The sequence below is a fragment of the Pholis gunnellus genome (assembly GCF_910591455.1).
Source record: "Pholis gunnellus genome assembly, chromosome: 19".
Classification (NCBI taxonomy): Eukaryota; Metazoa; Chordata; class Actinopteri; order Perciformes; family Pholidae; genus Pholis; species Pholis gunnellus.
In genome coordinates this window covers 21,245,760-21,265,416 of record NC_136546.1, presented here as the reverse complement: position 1 = coordinate 21,265,416, position 19,657 = coordinate 21,245,760, and the positions used below count along the sequence as shown (strand labels likewise).

Here is a 19,657-nt window from a genome sequence, read left to right as displayed (position 1 = left end):
TACTGCAAACCTTTTGTCTTTTGGATTATTTTGATTCACTCCGAGTTTCACAATGAAACGTTTTTAGAGTCAGAGAGACGTCCTCGTCTCTGACGTCCATCATGATCCCGTCCAAACTAAATGTCTCTCTTCAAGACATCTGGAGACATTTTCATCAGAACGTCTTCAATTCAGAAACCATGAAGAAGAACGGAGGGACAAAAAGACAACGAGGTCAATTTCCTGTTTGACTAGAGTTATTCCTTTACCTCCTGAGAGCTGCTCTCTCTGTCTCTCTCTCTCTCTGTCTCTCTCTTTGTCTCTTTGTCTCTCTCTCTCTCTGTCTCTCTCTTTGTCTCTCTCTCTCTTTGTCTCGCTGTCTCTCTCTCTCTTTGTCTCTCTCTGTCTCTCTCTCTCTCTCTTTGTCTCTTTGTCTCTTTGTCTCTCTGTCTCTCTCTCTCTTTGTCTCTCTCTCTCTCTCTTTGTCTCTTTGTCTCTCTCTCTCTCTTTGTCTCTCTGTCTCTCTCTCTCTCTCTCTCTCTGTCTCTCTCTTTGTCTCTCTGTCTCTTTGTCTCTCTCTCTCTTTGTCTCTCTGTCTCTCTCTCTCTCTTTGTCTCTCTCTGTCTCTCTCTCTCTCTCTTTGTCTCTTTGTCTCTTTGTCTCTCTGTCTCTCTCTCTCTTTGTCTCTCTCTCTCTCTCTTTGTCTCTTTGTCTCTCTGTCTCTTTGTCTCTCTCTCTCTTTGTCTCGCTGTCTCTCTCTCTCTTTGTCTCTCTCTGTCTCTCTCTCTCTCTCTTTGTCTCTTTGTCTCTTTGTCTCTCTGTCTCTCTCTCTCTTTGTCTCTCTCTCTCTCTCTTTGTCTCTTTGTCTCTCTCTCTCTCTCTTTGTCTCTCTGTCTCTTTGTCTCTCTCTCTCTTTGTCTCGCTGTCTCTCTCTCTCTTTGTCTCTCTCTGTCTCTCTCTCTCTCTCTTTGTCTCTCTGTCTCTCTCTCTCTTTGTCTCTCTCTCTCTCTCTCTTTGTCTCTTTGTCTCTCTGTCTCTCTCTCTCTCTCTTTGTCTCTCTGTCTCTCTTGTCTCGTCTTCATTCAAACATTCTCAGTTTCTTTTTAAAGTTGATGAATTGAAGGTTTTCTTCTTCTTTGACTTTCACATTCAAGTCTGTTCAGAACATTTTTAATTGTTTTTAAAGTGATGTGAGACCTTTAATGATTTTTGATTTATTTTGTTACTGTACAGTTTTCTAATCGTTTGTAAAGAGAAAAGCGTGGAACAGAGAAATGTTCAGAGTCCAACATGTTGATAAAGATCAGTTACAGTGTTTTTATTATTGATGTCCTAGAAGAGAATGACGTTGAACACTTGAATCAAACCTTTTATATTTATACATACCTTATATATAACTTATATATATATTATACAACGTCCTAAATGTGCCGTTTGTCCCACAGAAGTCAGGGATGATTCATTCATAGTTTCCTTTATTCATGGAGTTTGTATCTCAGCTGATATTCGTCCTGCTGTCTGTCCGTCACATCTCTTCCTGACATTTCAGACGCGTGGGCCTTAAACCCTCCACAGTCGCCTGCGTCAGGAGATAAACTGGAATCTAAATGTCAGCTGAGCGTCTCTCTGGAAACACACGAGGTCTGAAGATCCAAAGTCTCATCCCAAAACTGAAATATCATCAGATATCAGGCCGCGAGAGGACAGAGGAGACGTCCTGTTTATGTGGTTTTCATGCTGTCCAGGTAGAAATGATCATTTTAAAAGTACCATGAAGTAATTCAGATAACTTCATCGGACTGTTGGTCGTTATCTGAATGCTCCTTGTGACCCTCAGTGCTGACCAGTGAAAGGTGTGACCACGTTCTCACTTTCTTAAACGTGACGTTTTAGAGTCATTTCATTTGGTCTTCACTTCTCAAAGGTTCAGGTGACGATTTGGAGCGATGGTCCCCACAAGAACAGACAAACGCGTGCGTGTGTGTGTGTGTGTGTTAGGTGGACAGCAGATGGTCCCCTCTTGGGGATGTCAGTCAGCAGATCGTTGGTGTGTGAAGCAGCTCTCAGCTGATTGGTCGCAGCAGATCATCAGTGTTTACTGAAATGAATATTCATTAAAGTCTCCGTGTTTTAATGAATATTCATTAAAGTCTCCGTGTTTTAATGAAGCTGTTTAACGATCAGACCGCTTCGTGTGTGATGAGACGTCTTCACTTCCTGTTTACACCTCTCTGGTCTCCATGGTAACCAGGATGACACGGCTTGTCATCGACTCGTTTCGGAGTAAAACTTAATTAGTGTTTGTCACATGACCTGCTCGCCATGGAAACGCTCGCCGCCCGTTAGCTGTCAGCTGATTGGTCCAAACAGAGAGCCGACCTGAAGACTTGAGTCTTTAATCTGTGAATACACATAAACACACACATATATGTGTGTGTTTACACATATATTATATTATATATTATATTATATTATACTATATTATATTATATTATATTATATTATACTATATTATATTATATTATATTATACTATACTATACTATATTATATTATACTATATTATACTATATTATATTATATTATATTATATTATATTATATTATATTATACTATATTATATTATATTATATTTATGTCCCGTATTTCTGTGAGACGTCTCATCTGAACATAGAAACTTTATTCCTGAGGATCATTTCATTATTTTCACTTCTCTGATTCATAACTTCATAAACTGAAGATCTTATTTTAGTGAAAGTACTTCATTCAACATGTCACTGAAGTAAAAGTACAACATAGTACATTTACTGAAGTACTAAACTCAAGTACTATCTGAGGTACTTTTCTTTAGTATTTTAATCTTCTTACTTTACGTCTCAGAGTAAATATTGTACTTTTACTGCTTTACGTTCATGTGAAGTCTTTAGTTACTTCAAATTATTAATAAACTCATAAATAATGACGTATGATTATTGATTAGCAGCAGAATATAAAGTTGCAGCATTAAAGTGATGAACACAATAATATATAGAATATTCTGCAGGAGTACTTTTACTACTTTAAGTATATCGTGATGATAATTGTGTACTTTGACTTTGGTGGGATGGAAAGAGAACAGTGTGTGTTCTTCATCCTTCATGGGTTCTGCACAGAGCTTTGTTCCTCAGTGACAGAGGAAGAGGAGGAGGAGGAGGAGGAGGAGGAGGAGGAGGAGGTCACTGAACGCCTCCTTTGTGTCCTCCGGGCTCTGCAGCGAGGGGACGCAGCGATCCTCCCCGACAGCACGCGGAGAATCCCGGCTTCATCAGCCACCGCGGCCGGCGGGAGGAGGAAGGAGAAGTTGAACACAGAGAGACTAGAGGAGGAGGGGGGGGGGGGGGGGGGGGGGGGGGGGCAGGAGTCTGCATCTCCAGACGCATAATTGTCTCTGACAGAACCGGGATCGATCTGATCCGCATTAATCCCGGATCATGGATCTTCGGTCACACCTCGGGTCCGCTGCCGACGTGTCGCATCACATCAGCGCGGAGAACTGCTACGAGCTGCTGACTAAAGCCAAGAGCGACGGCGCGGAGGGCGTGAAGGACCGGGTCTACGGCTACATGAGCGACCACTACCTGGAGGTGCTGCGGACCCCCGGGGTGTACGGCCGGCTGACGGCCGAGGAGAGGGAGCGCATCCTGGCGCGGAGGATGGAGGGGACGAAGGTGCTGGCGGTGGCCGAGAGCAGCGAGGGGAGCCGGGAGAGCAGCCCGGAGGACTCCGCCCACCGGCGGGTGTTGTTCCTCGACCCGGAGACCCGGAGGTGGGAGGTGCTGACCAGCCTGCCGGAGGAGATCCCGGCTAGGGGCTCTGAGATGTGCACCCTGTACAACTACCTGTTCGTGGCGGGGGGGATCTCAGACCGGGTCTCCAGCTCCAAAGCCTCGGACCGGGTCTTCTGCTTCAACCCGCGGACCGGCCTCTGGAGCCAGATCCGCCCGCTGACCCAGCCCCGCTGCCAGCTCAGACTGGTGTCAATGGACGGACACCTGTACGCGGTCGGAGGGGAGTGTCTGTTCACGGTGGAGCGCTACGACCCGCGCGCGAACCGGTGGACTCCGGTGGCCCCGCTGCCCAAAGGCTCCTTCGCTGTGGCGCACGAGGCGACGTCGTGCGGCGGCTCGCTGTTCGTGTCCGGCGGCTCGCTCTTCTACCGGCTGCTCCGGTACGACTCCCGCCGGGACGAGTGGGAGGAGTGTCCGTTCAACGAGAGCCGGCGGCGGTCCACCGACATGGTCGCGCTCCGCGGCCTCGTGTTCCGCTTCGACGTGGACCGGGAGCGCGCGGAGGTGAACGTGTACAAGTACAACACGGTGGTGAAGGTGTGGCATGGAGGCGCGTGCTTCGCGCTCCGCGACCCGCTGCCGTTCCGCTGCGCGGTACTCGGGGACCGGATCTACTGCGTGAACCGGAGCCAGACGCTGCAGTTCGAGGTCCGGGAGGACCGGGAGGACTTCCTGCCGGAGGTGCTGCCGCCCCCCGCAGAGACCAGGGGGGCCCTGGTGCCCTTCGTCCTGTCTCTGAACCGAGACCCCTGATCCGTCCCGGTCTCTCTGGTCCCTGACTCTCTGGACTCTCTGGTCCCGGTCTCTCCGGTCCTGGTCTCAGACTTTAAATAACTGCTGTGCCTTTTTCCCCACGCGGCTGTGAAAGCTGACAGGTTGCTGCTTTTTAATATTTAATGCAGTTTTGTGGTTCAGAAGATGAAAACATCACTGTGACGTCACTGATAACTGATCATGACGTCATCGATGACATTGATAAGAAATATGATAAAAACAGCTGGTGAAGATCACGTGCTGCGATAGAAAGCTCCAGACCCTGAACGCACCTTTACTGGGACAAAGGGAACTCTCTCTGGAGCTTTCAGCATCTCATGGTCTTCCTCATGGTCTTCCTCATGGTCTTCCTCATGGTCTTCCTCCGCACAAGAAACTCTCAAATTATTGTTTGAATCTTTTTGTGAAACATTTGAATTTATGTAAAACGTAATTTTGACTCAAACTGTTTCCAGATTCATAAAACACACGAAGAAGAAGAATGTCATTATGTTGTGAGAGTTCAAATAAAGAAAACTTTATTCATCTTAAAGGGATAAAGGGACTTTAATGAACCAATGAGAACGCAGCATGTCACATGACCAGATGATGCTTCCAGCTGATATAATATTTAGCAATTTTTCCACCATTAATAATCAGAAAACGTTCAGATCATTTTATTTTAATATACACGTTTAGCAAAGTATTCAGATTTACTTCATTAGAAATACTACAATGCAAGTATTATCTGCAAAATGTACTTCAATCATAAAGTACAAGTAGTTATGTTATTATTAAAGATGTTTGTTCAATAAATAATATTTCATGTTTTCTAAGATTGTTTTCTTTGGTGTAAAATGAATTATTAATATTTGTTTATGAGGAGAATAAAATCAAAACCGTTTGAAGAAAAAGGTCATAAAGTAGATTTAATTAGAAAGAAGTTTAAAATATAGTGTTATAATGAACAACAAGTTAAACAGAAAGTATTCATATTTAACGTTCCAGAGATTGAGATTCATGTTGAAGAAGTTCTAAATGAAAAGTTATATTTAAATTTACCAAAAGAACTGTAATATTTCAAAATGAAGGAATATTTTATGAGAAAAGTTGATTTATTTCAGGTCCTGATGCTGCAGAGAACCGATCAGGAGTCAGTTAGAGGCAGGAAGCGCTCTGATGTTCTTCGTTCTTCTCTTTGGCCACTAGGGGCAGCAGAGCTTCACTCTGCTCTTCGTCTGCTTTGGTCTCCACCGACTCTTCTTCACTGAACTCAACAGACTCCATCACTAGTTAAAGGATGTAGAACCTTTTCATCGGCAAACTAGAGCGCCTTCAAAATAAAGTTCATCTCTGAACAGTCTTGTGTGGTGTTCAGGGTACTACACTGATCGTGGGGCATCAGGGAACTAAACTCATGAGTAGTATATAACCCTGATAGAACCTTTGGACCTAAAGTCAGAGTTTTATGAAGTTGTATTTAAATAAACACGGAACATTTCCATAAAGAAGTAATTGAGCCAATAATGAAACTCTGACGAGTCGTCTGAAGCAGAATCACAGCGTTTATTCTGTAATATTACATTCATCAGTTTCAACGTTATGAAACATAAACAGAGTTTAAAGACAAGAACGAGCAGGAAGTTCAAACTAAAAGGTACAAAATAAAATCAATCTCACAGTTTTAACGTCGGTTCCTTCTCAGCTTGTTTCAACATTTCTAAAGAGAACAAAGTCTTTCACAAGAAAAACATTCAAGGAATGAAAAAGAAAAACCTTCTTACGTTTTAAATCTCTGATTTAACTTGAAGCAAAACAAATGATTTAGAGACCTGAGTCAGGACCTCCAGAGACCAGCAGGCCTGAGACCCGGGTCTTTGGGTTTCAGGCCTGAGATCCAGGTCTTTGGGTCTGAAGCCTCAGACCCAAAGACCTGGGTCTGAAGCCTCAGACCCAGGTCTTTGGGTCTTAGGGAGGAAGGTTCTGGTCCTCACATGGTGAAGGACGACCCGTTTTCACTGGATCCGTCCACCGAGCGGCGGGTGGACACGTAGATCTCGGAGGTGACTCTGGAGAAGCGTCGTGGGGCGATGTACTTCTTCCCCAGACAACACAGGTCTAGGACGATCCTCCTGAAGTGGTTCCTGAACTTCACCCCGACGAAGGCGTACAGCACCGGGTTCAGGCAGCAGTGCAGGTAGGCGACGGTCTGCGTCACCGTCTTGGCCGCCTGTAGGACGTCCGACTCCTCGCAGGTCCGCAGCTGGAACATGTCGGCGGTCTCGTAGAGCAGCGTCAGGTTGTAGGGCAGGTGGCAGACCACGAACACCACCACCACGGCCAGAACCACCCGCACCGCCTTGTGCCGCTGGAAGTTCTTGGCCCTCAGCAGGGTGGCGACGACGGCGCTGTAGCAGACGACCATGACGAGCAGCGGCAGGAAGAAGCCCACGGCCAGCTGGGTGCTGGGGACCGCCACCTTGGTCCTCCAGGCCGTGGCGTTGTCCGCGAACTGGAGCTCGCAGACGTAATGCGGAGGTCCGGAGGTCCGGTTCGTCTCCTGCTCCTCGTACATGAAGGTGTCCCTGCTGTGGGACGGCTCGTACCAGTTGTAGAAGCAGAAGGTCGGGACGGACAGCAGCAGCGCCGCGGACCAGACGGCGGCGCAGATGAGGCGGCTGTAGGGCAGCGAGCGGCGCCCGAAGCTGCGGCGGGCCTGGACGATGGCGACGTAGCGGTCGGCGCTGATGCAGGCGAGCAGCAGCATGCCGCCGTACAGGTTCACGCTGTAGGAGCCGCGCAGCAGCTTGCAGGCCACCGGCCCCATCGACCACGACGACAGCTCGTTGTAGACGATGAGCGGCAGCGACGCCACAAACAGCAGGTCGGCCACGGCCACGTTCAGCAGGTACACGTCCGTCATGGACTTGGTCCTCTTGTAGAAGGCGTAGGTGACGATCACCAGGCCGTTGCCCACGAAGCCCAGGATGCAGATGATGGAGTGGACGTACGGGCCGACCACCAGCTCCACGCTCGTGTTCTTCTGGTGGGAACAAGGTCCGACCAGCTCGTAGTCGTAGTCGTAGTCGGAGTCGTTGGAGTCCATGTAGTATTCATAATCCGATTGGTTGGACATGTTGTCCTCCGAGTAGTTCATCGTCTTTCTCCTGTGAAGAACAGAGAGAGAACGTCAAACAGTTGTGTTCCAGTTTAATCATCACAGTGTGAAGTACAGTTTGACTCACACGTCTCAGAGTCAGTGAGCAGACGTCAAGCAGCGCGTTCACGTGAACGGAGCGTCAAAGCGTTTCACTGTGACGTCACGGCGAGCGAGGAGCTTCACTCTGAGTGTTATTTACATTTGACACGAGGTCTTTTTGAGTGTTCATCAAAATGAACTCTTTAAGTTACTCTTCATGAGTGTTGAACCTTCTTCACACTAAGTGTTGATTAAGAAATGACTCTAAATACAGTTGATTTATAACTCACAGAGTTAAAACACATTTCCTCTTGTGTTTACTCCCTCAGTGTAATTCTATAACACCTTATTTTCAATTGAGTCCGTTTTAACTCTTCAACACTTTGAAGAGTTTTCTACTTTAACATGTCCAGCTGACACTTAAACAATAAAACTAAACAAGAAAGAACAACAAACAACAAACACCATGATGTCATATCTTCATAACAGTTTATTAAAAATAGAAACATTTAGTTTGCATACAATGTTTCATCATCAGTGTAGATTCTAGTGTAACTCCCGTGTGTTGTTGTTAAAGACACTGAAACGTGTGTTTCAGTGCATTTAGAGAACACAGAGGACGGTTTGAGCCATTTCCACCAAGAACAAACTATCATCTGCAATCTACCAGCAGGAGTTCAAATTACATCTTTAAAGGACAGATTCACAGATTTCTACCGTTATTTAAATGTCTCATGGTGTAAATCTAACTGCACTCACATGTGGAATGAAAACATATCGCTACAGATACAATAGATTAAAGTGACTCGTGGCTCTATTGGTGTCTTGGTAGATGATAGAAAGACGTCTATAAGTTGAAGAACAATAACTTTATTTTAACCAACGCAGAGAAATCATCAGAGGAAACAACGAGTCAAGTCTTTACAGGCAAAAACTGTACAAACTAACAATTCTTCGTATTGAACAGACAAATCCAATCTGACAGACAACGTGTTGAGTTCAGCCCTAAAATAAATAAATATATATAAATATATATATATTTCCCACAAGCGTGAAGAACAGATGAGCTTGAAGAGAGTTTCTGTCACCTTTCCTCCGGTTAGGTTCCTTCACATCATCGTCTCACCTGGTTTCTTCGCCAACGCTGATTTTTGAACAGTGAAACTTTGATTTGTGTTTAATCACATGATCTGTAAAAACAAAGTGAAATGACTTCATGACATCACAATTCACTCTGAGACACTGAAGCTAATTTAACACTAACTAGCTTCTGTCAAACATTAAACGACTGAATGTAATCAGACACAATATAACGCTCACGGTACTAACAAACTGATTCAGTTTAACAGACAGAAAATAAACGATTAATTTAAACTAATTGGCTTTAAAGTGAATCCTTGTAGGAGTGCACTCAGAGGATAACATCACAACTCCACACACACACACACTATACTGGTGTATTTACTATTCACTGTCATCTATGGACACTGAGAACAATCACATTGACCTCTGGCCCACGTTGTGGAGTTTGATGTTAGCTAGTTAGCCTAGCTAACTTAAAGTGCGAGCACATTTGAGCTAACGTTAGCTTTCAACTCGGTCAGGTTAGCCTTCTGCTATTCGCTGTTTCAAGACACAAAAACAACTGCAGTCTATGTTGAACGACAACATTAAGTTATTCTAATTATTCCTTTCTGCTGAAATGCCAACATGTGTTTTCATGAGTGATTCAGAGAAACTTACCTCTAAGTCTGTGGAGAGGAGCAAAATGGCGGGCGAAGCTCAGGATCCTTTGAAAGGAGGTGGGAGGAGCAGTGAACAATGACATCAACACTGAGAGCGGTTTACTCCTGCTGCTGTTGTAATAACTCTGAAAGAGTCAACGTACTTTGACTCTGAATGTTTGACTCTGGGGAATTAGCTGTGTAGAGATAAGAAGCTGTACATGGAGGGACTTAGGACCCAGGGGAATGTAGGGGAAGCATGAACCTGTAGTCTGTGCCGTGGCAGCAACGCGCAGCATGAGGAAGCTAAGCTAACAAAGAGTTCAGAGCCGTTTGTTCTCTCGTGCTGATATGTTCATTTAAAAACACGACAACATGTACAAACACGCACACACACACACACACAAACACACAATAAAAAAAATAATGCGTTAAAGTTCCCAGCACTAATATAATTATATAATGATGTACATACATATATACATACATATTATATATATTAATAAAACTGCATTTAAGACTCAGACCGTCTCAGTGTGAATCCTGCAGCTTCTTATAAAAACCTGTTAAAGAGTCAGAATCTAAAGTATTTGTTCCTTCAGGTTCCTCAGGTCCCTTCAGGTTCCTCAGGTCCCTTCAGGTCCCTCAGGTTCCTCAGGTCCCTTCAGGTCCCTCAGGTTCCTCAGGTCCCTCAGGTTCCCTCAGGTCCCTTCAGGTCCCTCAGGTTCCTTCAGGTTCCTTCAGGTCCCTCAGGTTCCTCAGGTCCCTCAGGTTCCCTCAGGTTCCTTCAGGTCCCTTCAGGTTCCTTCCGGTTCCTTCAGGTTCCTTCCGGTCCCTCAGGTTCCCTCAGGTTCCTCAGGTTCCTTCAGGTTCCCTCAGGTTCCTCAGGTTCCTTCAGGTCCCCTCAGGTCCCCTCAGGTCCCTCAGGTTCCTCAGGTCCCCTCAGGTCCCTCAGGTCCCTCAGGTTCCTTCCCACTGGTTCTGTCTGTGGTGGAGTCTGCTGTAATGAAGCGTAACTCAGAGGTGTGGAGATGATGTGAAAGTGGCTCAGCAGCGAGTTCTCTACGAGTGTTCCAGTTGTGGTTGAAGGAGGCGATGTTTGTTCTCAGGTGTCTGAACACTGAGAGGAAGTCTGCAGAAAACCAGGTCAGAGGAGACGAGTGACCCAGATAGAGTCCTCTTCACTCACATCAGAGACACCGTCTGGGTCTCAACGTCTCAACGTCTCGATCACAAGACGCACAAGAGACGTTCAGACTGAACGACACAAAGAGACGTTTACAGACGTGGACCAGAGACACCTTCATGAGGAGAAAGAGGAAAAAACAAGTGCAGCTGAGAAAGTAACCTATATAAATATAAATATATATAAATATAAATAAATATAAATAAATATAAATATATATAAATATAAATATATATAAATATATATAAATATAAATATATATAAATATAAATATAAATATATAAAAATATAAATATATATAAATGTATATAAATATAAATATATATAAATATATATAAATATAAATATATATAAATGTATATAAATATAAATAAATATATATAAATATATATAAATATAAATAAATATAAATATATATAAATATATATAAATGTAAATAAATATGTATAAATGTAAATAAATATGTATAAATATATATAAATATAAATATATATAAATATAAATAAATATAAATATATATAAATAAATATAAATATATATAAATATATATAAATGTATATAAATATGTATAAATATAAATAAATATAAATGTATATAAATATATATATATATAAATATAAATGTATATTTTCACACATTTAATAAGAGTCTGTGACTCTAATGAACCGATCACTTTAGTTCCTCAAACACTTCACCGTGTTGATCAGCTGATCTCTGATCAGACTAAATGATAATCTTTAGAATATTGTATATTATATATTAGTAGTATAATGTGTTCTAATAGTGAACCCTGGTTTCTTAAAGAGACAGTGACATGCAGAGCGACGCTGCAGAGCACCTTTAATAAAGAGTTTATTTCAGCAGAGAGAAGTTTAAATGTTCTCACAAACATTTAAAACAACTTTATTGAACAAAAAGCTTTTCTATTGTGAGACGTGTTCCTCAAACGCCTCGTTGTTCTGCCCTCAGCTTCTTTTTGTCCGCTCTGACTTCCCGTATTTCAAACGTCAACAACAACAGCAGTCTTCTTCTTCTGTTAAATGTCACTTCACCTGCTGAGTCAGCTGTTCAGGTACAGGACGTGTGTTTAAGGACTTCCTGTAAATCACAGTACTTCCTTAAACAGCGTTGTACTTCATGTGTACCTCAGTGTTTCCCTCCGTTACACCAACTAAACATCAGGAGGCTCTGCAGCCACGATGTGTCATAGAAATAAATGTTTTGATGTTCAGTTGTTTTGCTGACTGTGTGGATATATTTTATATAAATATAAAGCTGTACACAGAGAAACACTGCAGAGGTATTCAGTATCAGTACACATGTACAAGTACACTGCATTCACAATCCTACTGACATATATACATCCATGTGTGTGTGTGTGTGTATGTTACATACACACACACACACACACACATGGCCGTCCTTCAATCAGAGGATCGGCGGTTCGCTCCTCGTGCCGACGTGTCCTCGAGCAAAACACTTGAACCCCGAACGCTGCTGTGACCCGAAGAGATGAACCGCAAGACGCTACGCGTCTGTAAATGACTGTAATGTGTATATTACTGTAATATCATTTATATATATTTATATGATAAATATGTATTTATATGATATATATGTATTTATATATATTTATATGATAAATATGTATTTATATATATTTATATGATAAATATGTATTTATATTATGTATTTATAGTATGTATGTATATTTATTATTTCACCATTAGAGATCAAATAAAAACACAAAAGAAACAGAAAACTAGAAATAAAAAGCAGAACTCACAGCGATGAAGTTTCCCTCCACGTCCGTACAGATGATGAAGAGGATGAAGAGGATGAAGATGAGGCGGCTGCTCGACGTCAAACACTGAAACACTGCTGACTAACGGGAAACGTGTCTGACATCTCATTCAATTCTTCCTCTTTCTCACACACACACACACACACACACACACACACACACACACACACACACACACACACACACACACACACACACACACACACACACACACACACACACACACACACACACACACACAGGTTTCTCTGCAGACGGTGCGTTCAGGTGTCTCTGATATAATCGGAGCATAAAGACAGAGATGAGATTTAAAGTTGGTGGTTTGAAGTCTGACAAACAGGAAGTGATGAACGCAGCGTGTTGAAGGTTTCTGGATGAAATATAACGTTTCATATTCAAACAGCTTCACACGAGAAAACATTTGTCTACAAATAAACTCAAAATGTAAAATGAATAAAACGAGGAAACATTTAGACGGAGATCAAAGAGACGAAGCGTCAAACTGTGTTTAATGCAGCAGAGTTCACACGTTCATCATTTCAATATTCAAACACGTAATAATCATAAAGATAAATGTTTAATACATTTAAACGTATTAAATATGTTCCACTTTAAAAGATAAACAGATTTTAGTATTTATATTTAACTGATGAGTGGAACATTAGAACGCTGTCGTTCATATTTTAATAAAGTAAAAGAAACGTCACATTAAAGCTGCGTTAACCCTTTAATAACCTCACAGAGGGACCACACGGGAAACAATACAAATCCATTTATTATTAGAAGAACACAGACTTCAATACGGAGCAGGAGGAAGAGGTGCATGATGGGAGCTCAGGCCACCTCCTCCATGTAGTCGGCTCCGTGACTCTGACTGAGCTGAGAGATGCTCAGGTCCTGAGTGCTTTCATCAAACTGTAGAAGAAACACACGAGGCTTTAAAGAGACGGGACACGCGGGAGAGAGGACGTGGGGGGGAGCAGGGAGAGAGCGGGAGGAAGTGGGAGAGAGAGGGAGGAAGTTAGAGAGAGGGAGAGAGCGGGGAGGGAGAGAGCGGGAGAGAGAGGGAGGAAGAGGGAGGAAGTGGGAGAGAGAGGGAGGAAGTGGGAGGAAGTGGGAGAGAGAGGGAGGAAGAGGGAGGAAGTGGGAGAGAGAGGGAGGAAGTGGGCTCACCTTGTCGCTGACGTCGGGTCCCTCGATGGAGACTTCCTCGATCTCCTCCCCGATACTGAGCTCGCTCTTCGAGAGGTCTGAACGATGGCTGCAACAAACACATCAACTGCTCTGTTAAAGTCAACCTGCAGCACATGAACACAAACCACAGAAACCACAGAAGAAGAGTTAAACACACAGTCGGTCTCACCTGTTGAAGTCGTCGTCGTATTCGACGTCGTCATCTGTGAAACGTTTGAAAAAAGAAACATTTTGAATCCCAAAAAGATCAAACGATGCAACTCTTTGCAGACGACCCTCTTCTCTTACTAACAGAAACACGTTTTCAAACCTATTTATAGTTTAAATTATTATAATTATGTGATTTTCCAGCTGTTATGTCGCGATGAAGCGGCCGTGAAAGCAGCTTCCTTCTTACCTTTCACAATAAATGGTTTGAATCGTACCTAGATGCAGAGATCCGGTCTTATCTTTGGGGGCCTTTGAGTCTCTGAACCCTCTGGAGGCTCCTGCAGGAGGAAACACAGCAGCACCAGGTTCATGTAGTGAATCACTGTTTAAGCTAACGTTAGCTCCACGCTTCTATGCTCATTTGCATATTGACGACATCATCGAGCATCGTTTGCACGAAGCTTCGTGGTCGTGTTGAGTTGGACTGACCGTTCCTGCTGTGGCTCTGCTCTGAGGTGCTGCTTCCGCCTCCTGGTCCCGGTCCTGGTCCTGGTCTCGGGGCCTCTGACAGGGACCCTGCTGGACTCCCTCTGGTCCCGGAGGACTCCACCTTCCTGGAATACAGGATGAAGATGGAGGTCAAGAGGGACACCGACAAACAGACGATGGATCTGAGGATGTGGAACGTTTGATGCCTGAAGCTCACCTGAGCTCAGAGATACGATCCTCAGCAGGAAGGACAGACAGACAGAGAGAGAGAGAGAGAGACAGAGAGAGAGAGAGAGAGAGAGAGAGAGAGACAGAGAGAGAGAGACAGAGAGAGAGAGAGAGAGAGAGAGAGAGAGAGAGAGAGACACAGAGAGAGACAGAGAGAGAGAGAAAGAGAGACAGAGAGAGAGAGAGAGAGAGACAGAGAGAGAGAGAGACAATAAGGGACAATGATGATGATGATCTTGTCCTCACTTTCCACAAACATGGTTTCTGTAGAAAAAGTCCACTTCTAATGAACGTCCTCACGTTCTCTATAAAATGTCCTCACAGGACCAGGACCAGGACCATGTCCTCACAGAGACAGAGGACCAGGACCAGGACCAGGACCATGTCCTCACAGAGACAGAGGACCAGGACCAGGACCAGGACCATGTCCTCACAGAGACAGAGGACCAGGACCAGGACCATGTCCTCACAGAGACAGAGGACCGGGGTAATAAAAGGGCGATTCTGCATAATGAATACTTGTACTTGTGACACTTGAAGTACATGTTGCTGATACATATTTGTAAACAGAGTATTTCATATTGTAGTATTGCTACGCTTACTTCAGTATAGATGTGAGTACTACTACCAAACAGAAGTAGAAGTATTTAAATCCATCTGATGAGTCCTGACGACGTTAAGCGTTCAGACTACGTCTGTCCAAACGTCTTGTGGACGTAAACACTCACTCGCTGAGGCTTCTGTCTCTCCTCATGGGGGACACAACCGGGACAGAAAGACACGCCTCCCTCAGGGGGACGTCACTGCAGGGTGAGGAGGGGGGACGCACAGATAAGGGAAGGTAAGGAGGACAGGTAGAGAGGACAAGTAAAGACAGAAGGACAGGTAGAGAGGACAAGTGAGGGTAGAGGGACAGGTAAGGAGGACAGGTAGAGACAGAGGGACAGGTAGGGAGCACAGGTGAGGTAGGTAGGACATAAGGACACAGGAAGAGGCAGTACAGGAGAAATAGAAGGACATTAAAGACAAAGTAGGGACATTAAAAGACAGACATGACAGTGTAAGGACTGTAAAATAAAAGGGACAGGTACGACAAGCTCAGAGGACAGACAGGAAACAGGGATTTCATCTGCTGGAGCAGAGAAACATTTATTTTAGAGAGTCTTTATGCTAAGCTAAGCTAACTAGCTCCTCACAATCTTTCAAGTGTTCATGTTGAGACAGTCTGGTCAGACGTCATGTGACCTGAACTCATCCAATCACAGCTGACTACAGTGAGATGAGGTCCGGTGTTCCCTCAGGTGAGACAGGTCAGAGATAACGTGTCCTCACCAGCCGTAGGTCTTCTGTGGTTTGGGCAGCGGGTCGTCAAAGAACGAATCCCCGTCCTCAGGGTCCTCCTCCACCTCCAGGTCCAGGTCTAGACGCTCCCTCTCAAGGCCCACCGAGGGGGTCCTGTTGTGGGACGCCTCACCGAGTCTGGATCCAGAATGCTGGAGTTCTCCTTGACTCAGAGACACCACAGAGTCCAGGTCCTGAGGACACGGAGACATGAGAGACAAGAAGTACTGACATAAACCTGTGATGTTATAAATGAAGTGCTGACATAAACCTGTGATGTTATAAATGAAGTACTGACATAAACCTGTGATGTTATAAATGAAGTACTGACATAAACCTGTGAAGTTATAAATGAAGTACTGACATTAAACCTGTGATGTTATAAATTAAGTACTGACATAAACCTGTGATGTTATAAATGAAGTACTGACATAAACCTGTGATGTTATAAATGAAGTACTGACATAAACCTGTGATGTTATAAATGAAGTACTGACATAAAGCTGTGATGTTATAAATGAAGTACTGACATTAAACCTGTGATGTTATAAATGAAGTACTGACATTAAACCTGTGATGTTATAAATGAAGTACTGAAATAAACCTGTGATGTTATAAATGAAGTACTGACATAAACCTGTGATGTTATAAATGAAGTACTGACATAAACCTGTGATGTTATAAATGAAGTACTGACATAAACCTGTGATGTCATAAATGAAGTACTGACATAAACCTGTGATGTTATAAATGAAGTACTGACATTAAACCTGTGATGTTATAAATGAAGTACTGACATAAACCTGTGATGTCATAAATGAAGTACTGACATAAACCTGTGATGTTATAAATGAAGTACTGACATTAAACCTGTGATGTTATAAATGAAGTACTGACATTAAACCTGTGATGTTATAAATGAAGTACTGACATAAACCTGTGATGTTATAAATGAAGTACTGACATAAACCTGTGATGTTATAAATGAAGTACTGACATAAACCTGTGATGTTATAAATGAAGTACTGACATAAACCTGTGATGTTATAAATGAAGTACTGACATTAAACCTGTGATGTTATAAATGAAGTACTGACATAAACCTGTGATGTTATAAATGAAGTACTGACATAAACCTGTGATGTTATAAATGAAGTACTGACATTAAACCTGTGATGTTATAAATGAAGTACTGACATAAACCTGTGATGTTATAAATGAAGTACTGACATAAACCTGTGAAGTTATAAATGAAGTACTGACATTAAACCTGTGATGTTATAAATGAAGTACTGACATAAACCTGTGATGTTATAAATGAAGTACTGACATTAAACCTGTGATGTTATAAATGAAGTACTGACATAAACCTGTGATGTTATAAATGAAGTACTGACATAAAGCTGTGATGTTATAAATGAAGTACTGACATTAAACCTGTGATGTTATAAATGAAGTACTGACATTAAACCTGTGATGTTATAAATGAAGTACTGACATAAACCTGTGATGTTATAAATGAAGTACTGACATAAACCTGTGATGTTATAAATGAAGTACTGACATTAAACCTGTGATGTTATAAATGAAGTACTGACATAAACCTGTGATGTTATAAATGAAGTACTGACATAAACCTGTGATGTTATAAATGAAGTACTGACATAAACCTGTGATGTTATAAATGAAGTACTGACATTAAACCTGTGATGTTATAAATGAAGTACTGACATAAACCTGTGATGTTATAAATGAAGTACTGACATAAACCTGTGATGTTATAAATGAAGTACTGACATTTGTTACCTTCACTGCTGTCTGAGTCTGTCCTCCTTTATATCTGATGGGGATCTGTTTATACAGGGACACAGCAACACCTCAGTCTAGTACCTTTACAGTATGTACTTTATGTACCTGAAGAACTCCACCTCAGAGTCTACTCTGTGTACATGTACCTGAATCATTTAAATGAATTAATTTTAATTAATTAATAATAAAAACAAAAGGTTAGTTGTTTTAATGAAATCTTACTATTCATGTCTGAGGGGTTTTTAAAAGACTGACAATTTGTTTTGAAATGCTTCAAAAACAGGAAGAGATCTACTTTTGTGTAAATAATAATATTGGTTATTTAGTTCATAATTAACTAATATCAAGTTCTATGGACGCTTATTTGAACTTCTGTTTTCAATAAAGGGGAAGAAAAAAAGATGGACGGTGCATTAATCTGAGATTGGAAGCAGTTTGATTGTCTCTAAACGGCTCTCAACATGGCGACGGAGAGCTGGCGGCTCATAGCTAACGATGCTAACGGTGCTAGCGGTGTTGGCCTGAGGGGGAACAGGAGGGCGGGGTGCTTTACTCATCCTTGGTGACACACAGAGATCTTTCAGACCTTCTCCAGGTGAACTAAACTCACCTTACTGACGGAGCTGATCTTCTCCTCAGGAAGAACACCTTCAGAGTCCTGAACCACCTGAAGAAGAAGGACGTCACATGAACTCACCGCTGAGGACAGTTTGAGCTCTTTAAATTCTAAATGCCTGTGAACTCACCACAGCTCTGCACTGGGAGAAGAGACGCTTGTAGAATCCCACAAACACCTGGAAGTCTACAGCTGAGAAACAAAGCACATGAAGCAGGTAGTTATACGACATTATCTTCTATTATTACTCCTCACATTAAACATCAGATATGTAAACATCACATGTGATTGACAGGAGCTGTGATCTTACTGGTGGAGAAGCTCTGGTCTGCAGCTCTGAGCTCATCAGTGATGAAGCGCTCCAACATGTTCCTGTGAACAAGTATTCACTCATTTATATAATAATATATATAATATATACAATAACACATAATATCTAATATATATAATGTGTAATACATATAATAATCTAATATAATAACCATAACTCGTATGTCATCGTTGCATCTCATGAGCAGAGAATAAAGTATCAGAGCTGAAGGAAACATTTTAGTTCTAAACTTCTTCAAACATCAGGATGATATTATATGATATTATATTATATCAGTGGCGGGCCGTCAGGGCCTGCAAAGCCTTCTCTGCTGGCCTAAACAGAATCACAAAGTTATAGCTATTTTATAATTTAATATTTTTTCTTAAATACATTTAATTTTTTCTTATATGTATTATAATTTATAAAAATATTTTTCCCATTATCTTATTTTCTCATTGCACAGCTACTGTGCTCGTCAGTTGCTCTACTTCAGTGCAGCTTGTTTTAAGTAGAGCTTTTATCCAATCAGATTTCACCTCTGTGTCTCTAGGTAGAAGAGAGGCCCCAGCCTGCAGACTCACCCAGTGCTGCCATGTGCAGTTTAAATTGAATGGGGACGATATTGTTGATTCAACCAATCAGATCTTTAGTTTGGGATTCATGGCCCCACCAGAGCAGTTTGCAGGCCTAGTTACGTCAGCTCAGAGTCCAGATGCCTCTCTGCCAGCAAGGTGCAGAGTGTGCTGTGATTGGTCAGTGGGCGGGCACGTGACTATGTGCCCGCGAAACATGATTGCTAGCAGAGCTTTGTAGCAGACAGAGTTCAAGTGGAAATATTTGAAAGACATTTTACCTAGCTTTGTTTTTTTAATATGAAATGGCGGAAGGAGGAGAAACGGATTTAGTGGCGGAGATACTGGGAACGCTTTTCTCAAGAAGGACATTTCTGAACAAACTGGACAGTAAGAAACGACCCCACAGCTAGCAGCCCTGACCAGCCAGGAAAAGGATTTGTATGCAGCGTCAGAGAAGCGTTGCACATGTTA

General features: G+C 42.6%; 3 protein-coding genes across 6 annotated transcripts in view; 1 reads left to right on the top strand and 2 right to left on the bottom strand.

The window, feature by feature from the left end:
- Positions 1-3,448: 3,448 nt before the first annotated feature.
- LOC306711747 (kelch repeat and BTB domain-containing protein 11-like) lies at positions 3,449-4,558 on the top strand (the record flags this gene model as incomplete). Its single annotated transcript, XM_079180764.1, has 1 exon — positions 3,449-4,558. One exon carries the CDS (start codon positions 3,449-3,451, stop codon positions 4,556-4,558), a length of 1,110 nt encoding a protein of 369 aa, XP_079036890.1.
- Positions 4,559-6,535: 1,977 nt separating this feature from the next.
- On the bottom strand, positions 6,536-12,578 carry ccr6a (chemokine (C-C motif) receptor 6a). 2 transcript variants are annotated; one of them, XM_079180636.1, is made up of 3 exons: positions 9,501-9,511; positions 8,846-8,947; positions 6,536-7,725 (listed from the first exon to the last, which is right to left on the bottom strand). In XM_079180636.1, the coding sequence occupies exon 3, from the start codon at positions 7,713-7,715 to the stop codon at positions 6,549-6,551; it is 1,167 nt and encodes a 388-aa protein (XP_079036762.1). In that variant the 5' UTR covers positions 7,716-7,725; positions 8,846-8,947; positions 9,501-9,511; the 3' UTR covers positions 6,536-6,548. The 2 variants fall into 2 exon arrangements, with proteins under 2 accessions (XP_079036762.1, XP_079036761.1); XM_079180635.1 differs by lacking the exons at positions 8,846-8,947; positions 9,501-9,511 and adding an exon at positions 12,454-12,578.
- A 385-nt stretch (positions 12,579-12,963) lies between these two features.
- Positions 12,964-19,657, bottom strand: part of cep43 (centrosomal protein 43) — a 12,412-nt gene continuing 5,718 nt past the window's right edge. The window contains exons 8-18 of one of the 3 annotated variants that reach the window (XM_079180243.1): positions 18,609-18,670; positions 18,429-18,490; positions 18,293-18,349; positions 17,680-17,724; positions 15,868-16,067; positions 14,522-14,566; positions 14,305-14,429; positions 14,091-14,153; positions 13,835-13,868; positions 13,645-13,732; positions 12,964-13,386 (exon numbers count right to left, since the gene is read on the bottom strand). In XM_079180243.1, the coding sequence (XP_079036369.1) occupies positions 13,306-13,386; positions 13,645-13,732; positions 13,835-13,868; positions 14,091-14,153; positions 14,305-14,429; positions 14,522-14,566; positions 15,868-16,067; positions 17,680-17,724; positions 18,293-18,349; positions 18,429-18,490; positions 18,609-18,670 (862 nt within the window). In that variant the 3' untranslated portion in view covers positions 12,964-13,305. Of the gene's footprint in view, positions 13,387-13,644; positions 13,733-13,834; positions 13,869-14,090; positions 14,154-14,304; positions 14,430-14,521; positions 14,567-15,864; positions 16,068-17,679; positions 17,725-18,292; positions 18,350-18,428; positions 18,491-18,608; positions 18,671-19,657 lie in introns of all 3 variants that reach the window. The other 2 variants (XM_079180244.1, XM_079180245.1) reach the window with 2 other exon arrangements.

Bases quoted from the DNA above. Each gene is read 5' to 3' on its own strand.
- ccr6a (XM_079180635.1), bottom strand. From the start codon at position 7,715: ATGAACTACTCGGAGGACAACATGTCCAACCAATCGGATTATGAATAC.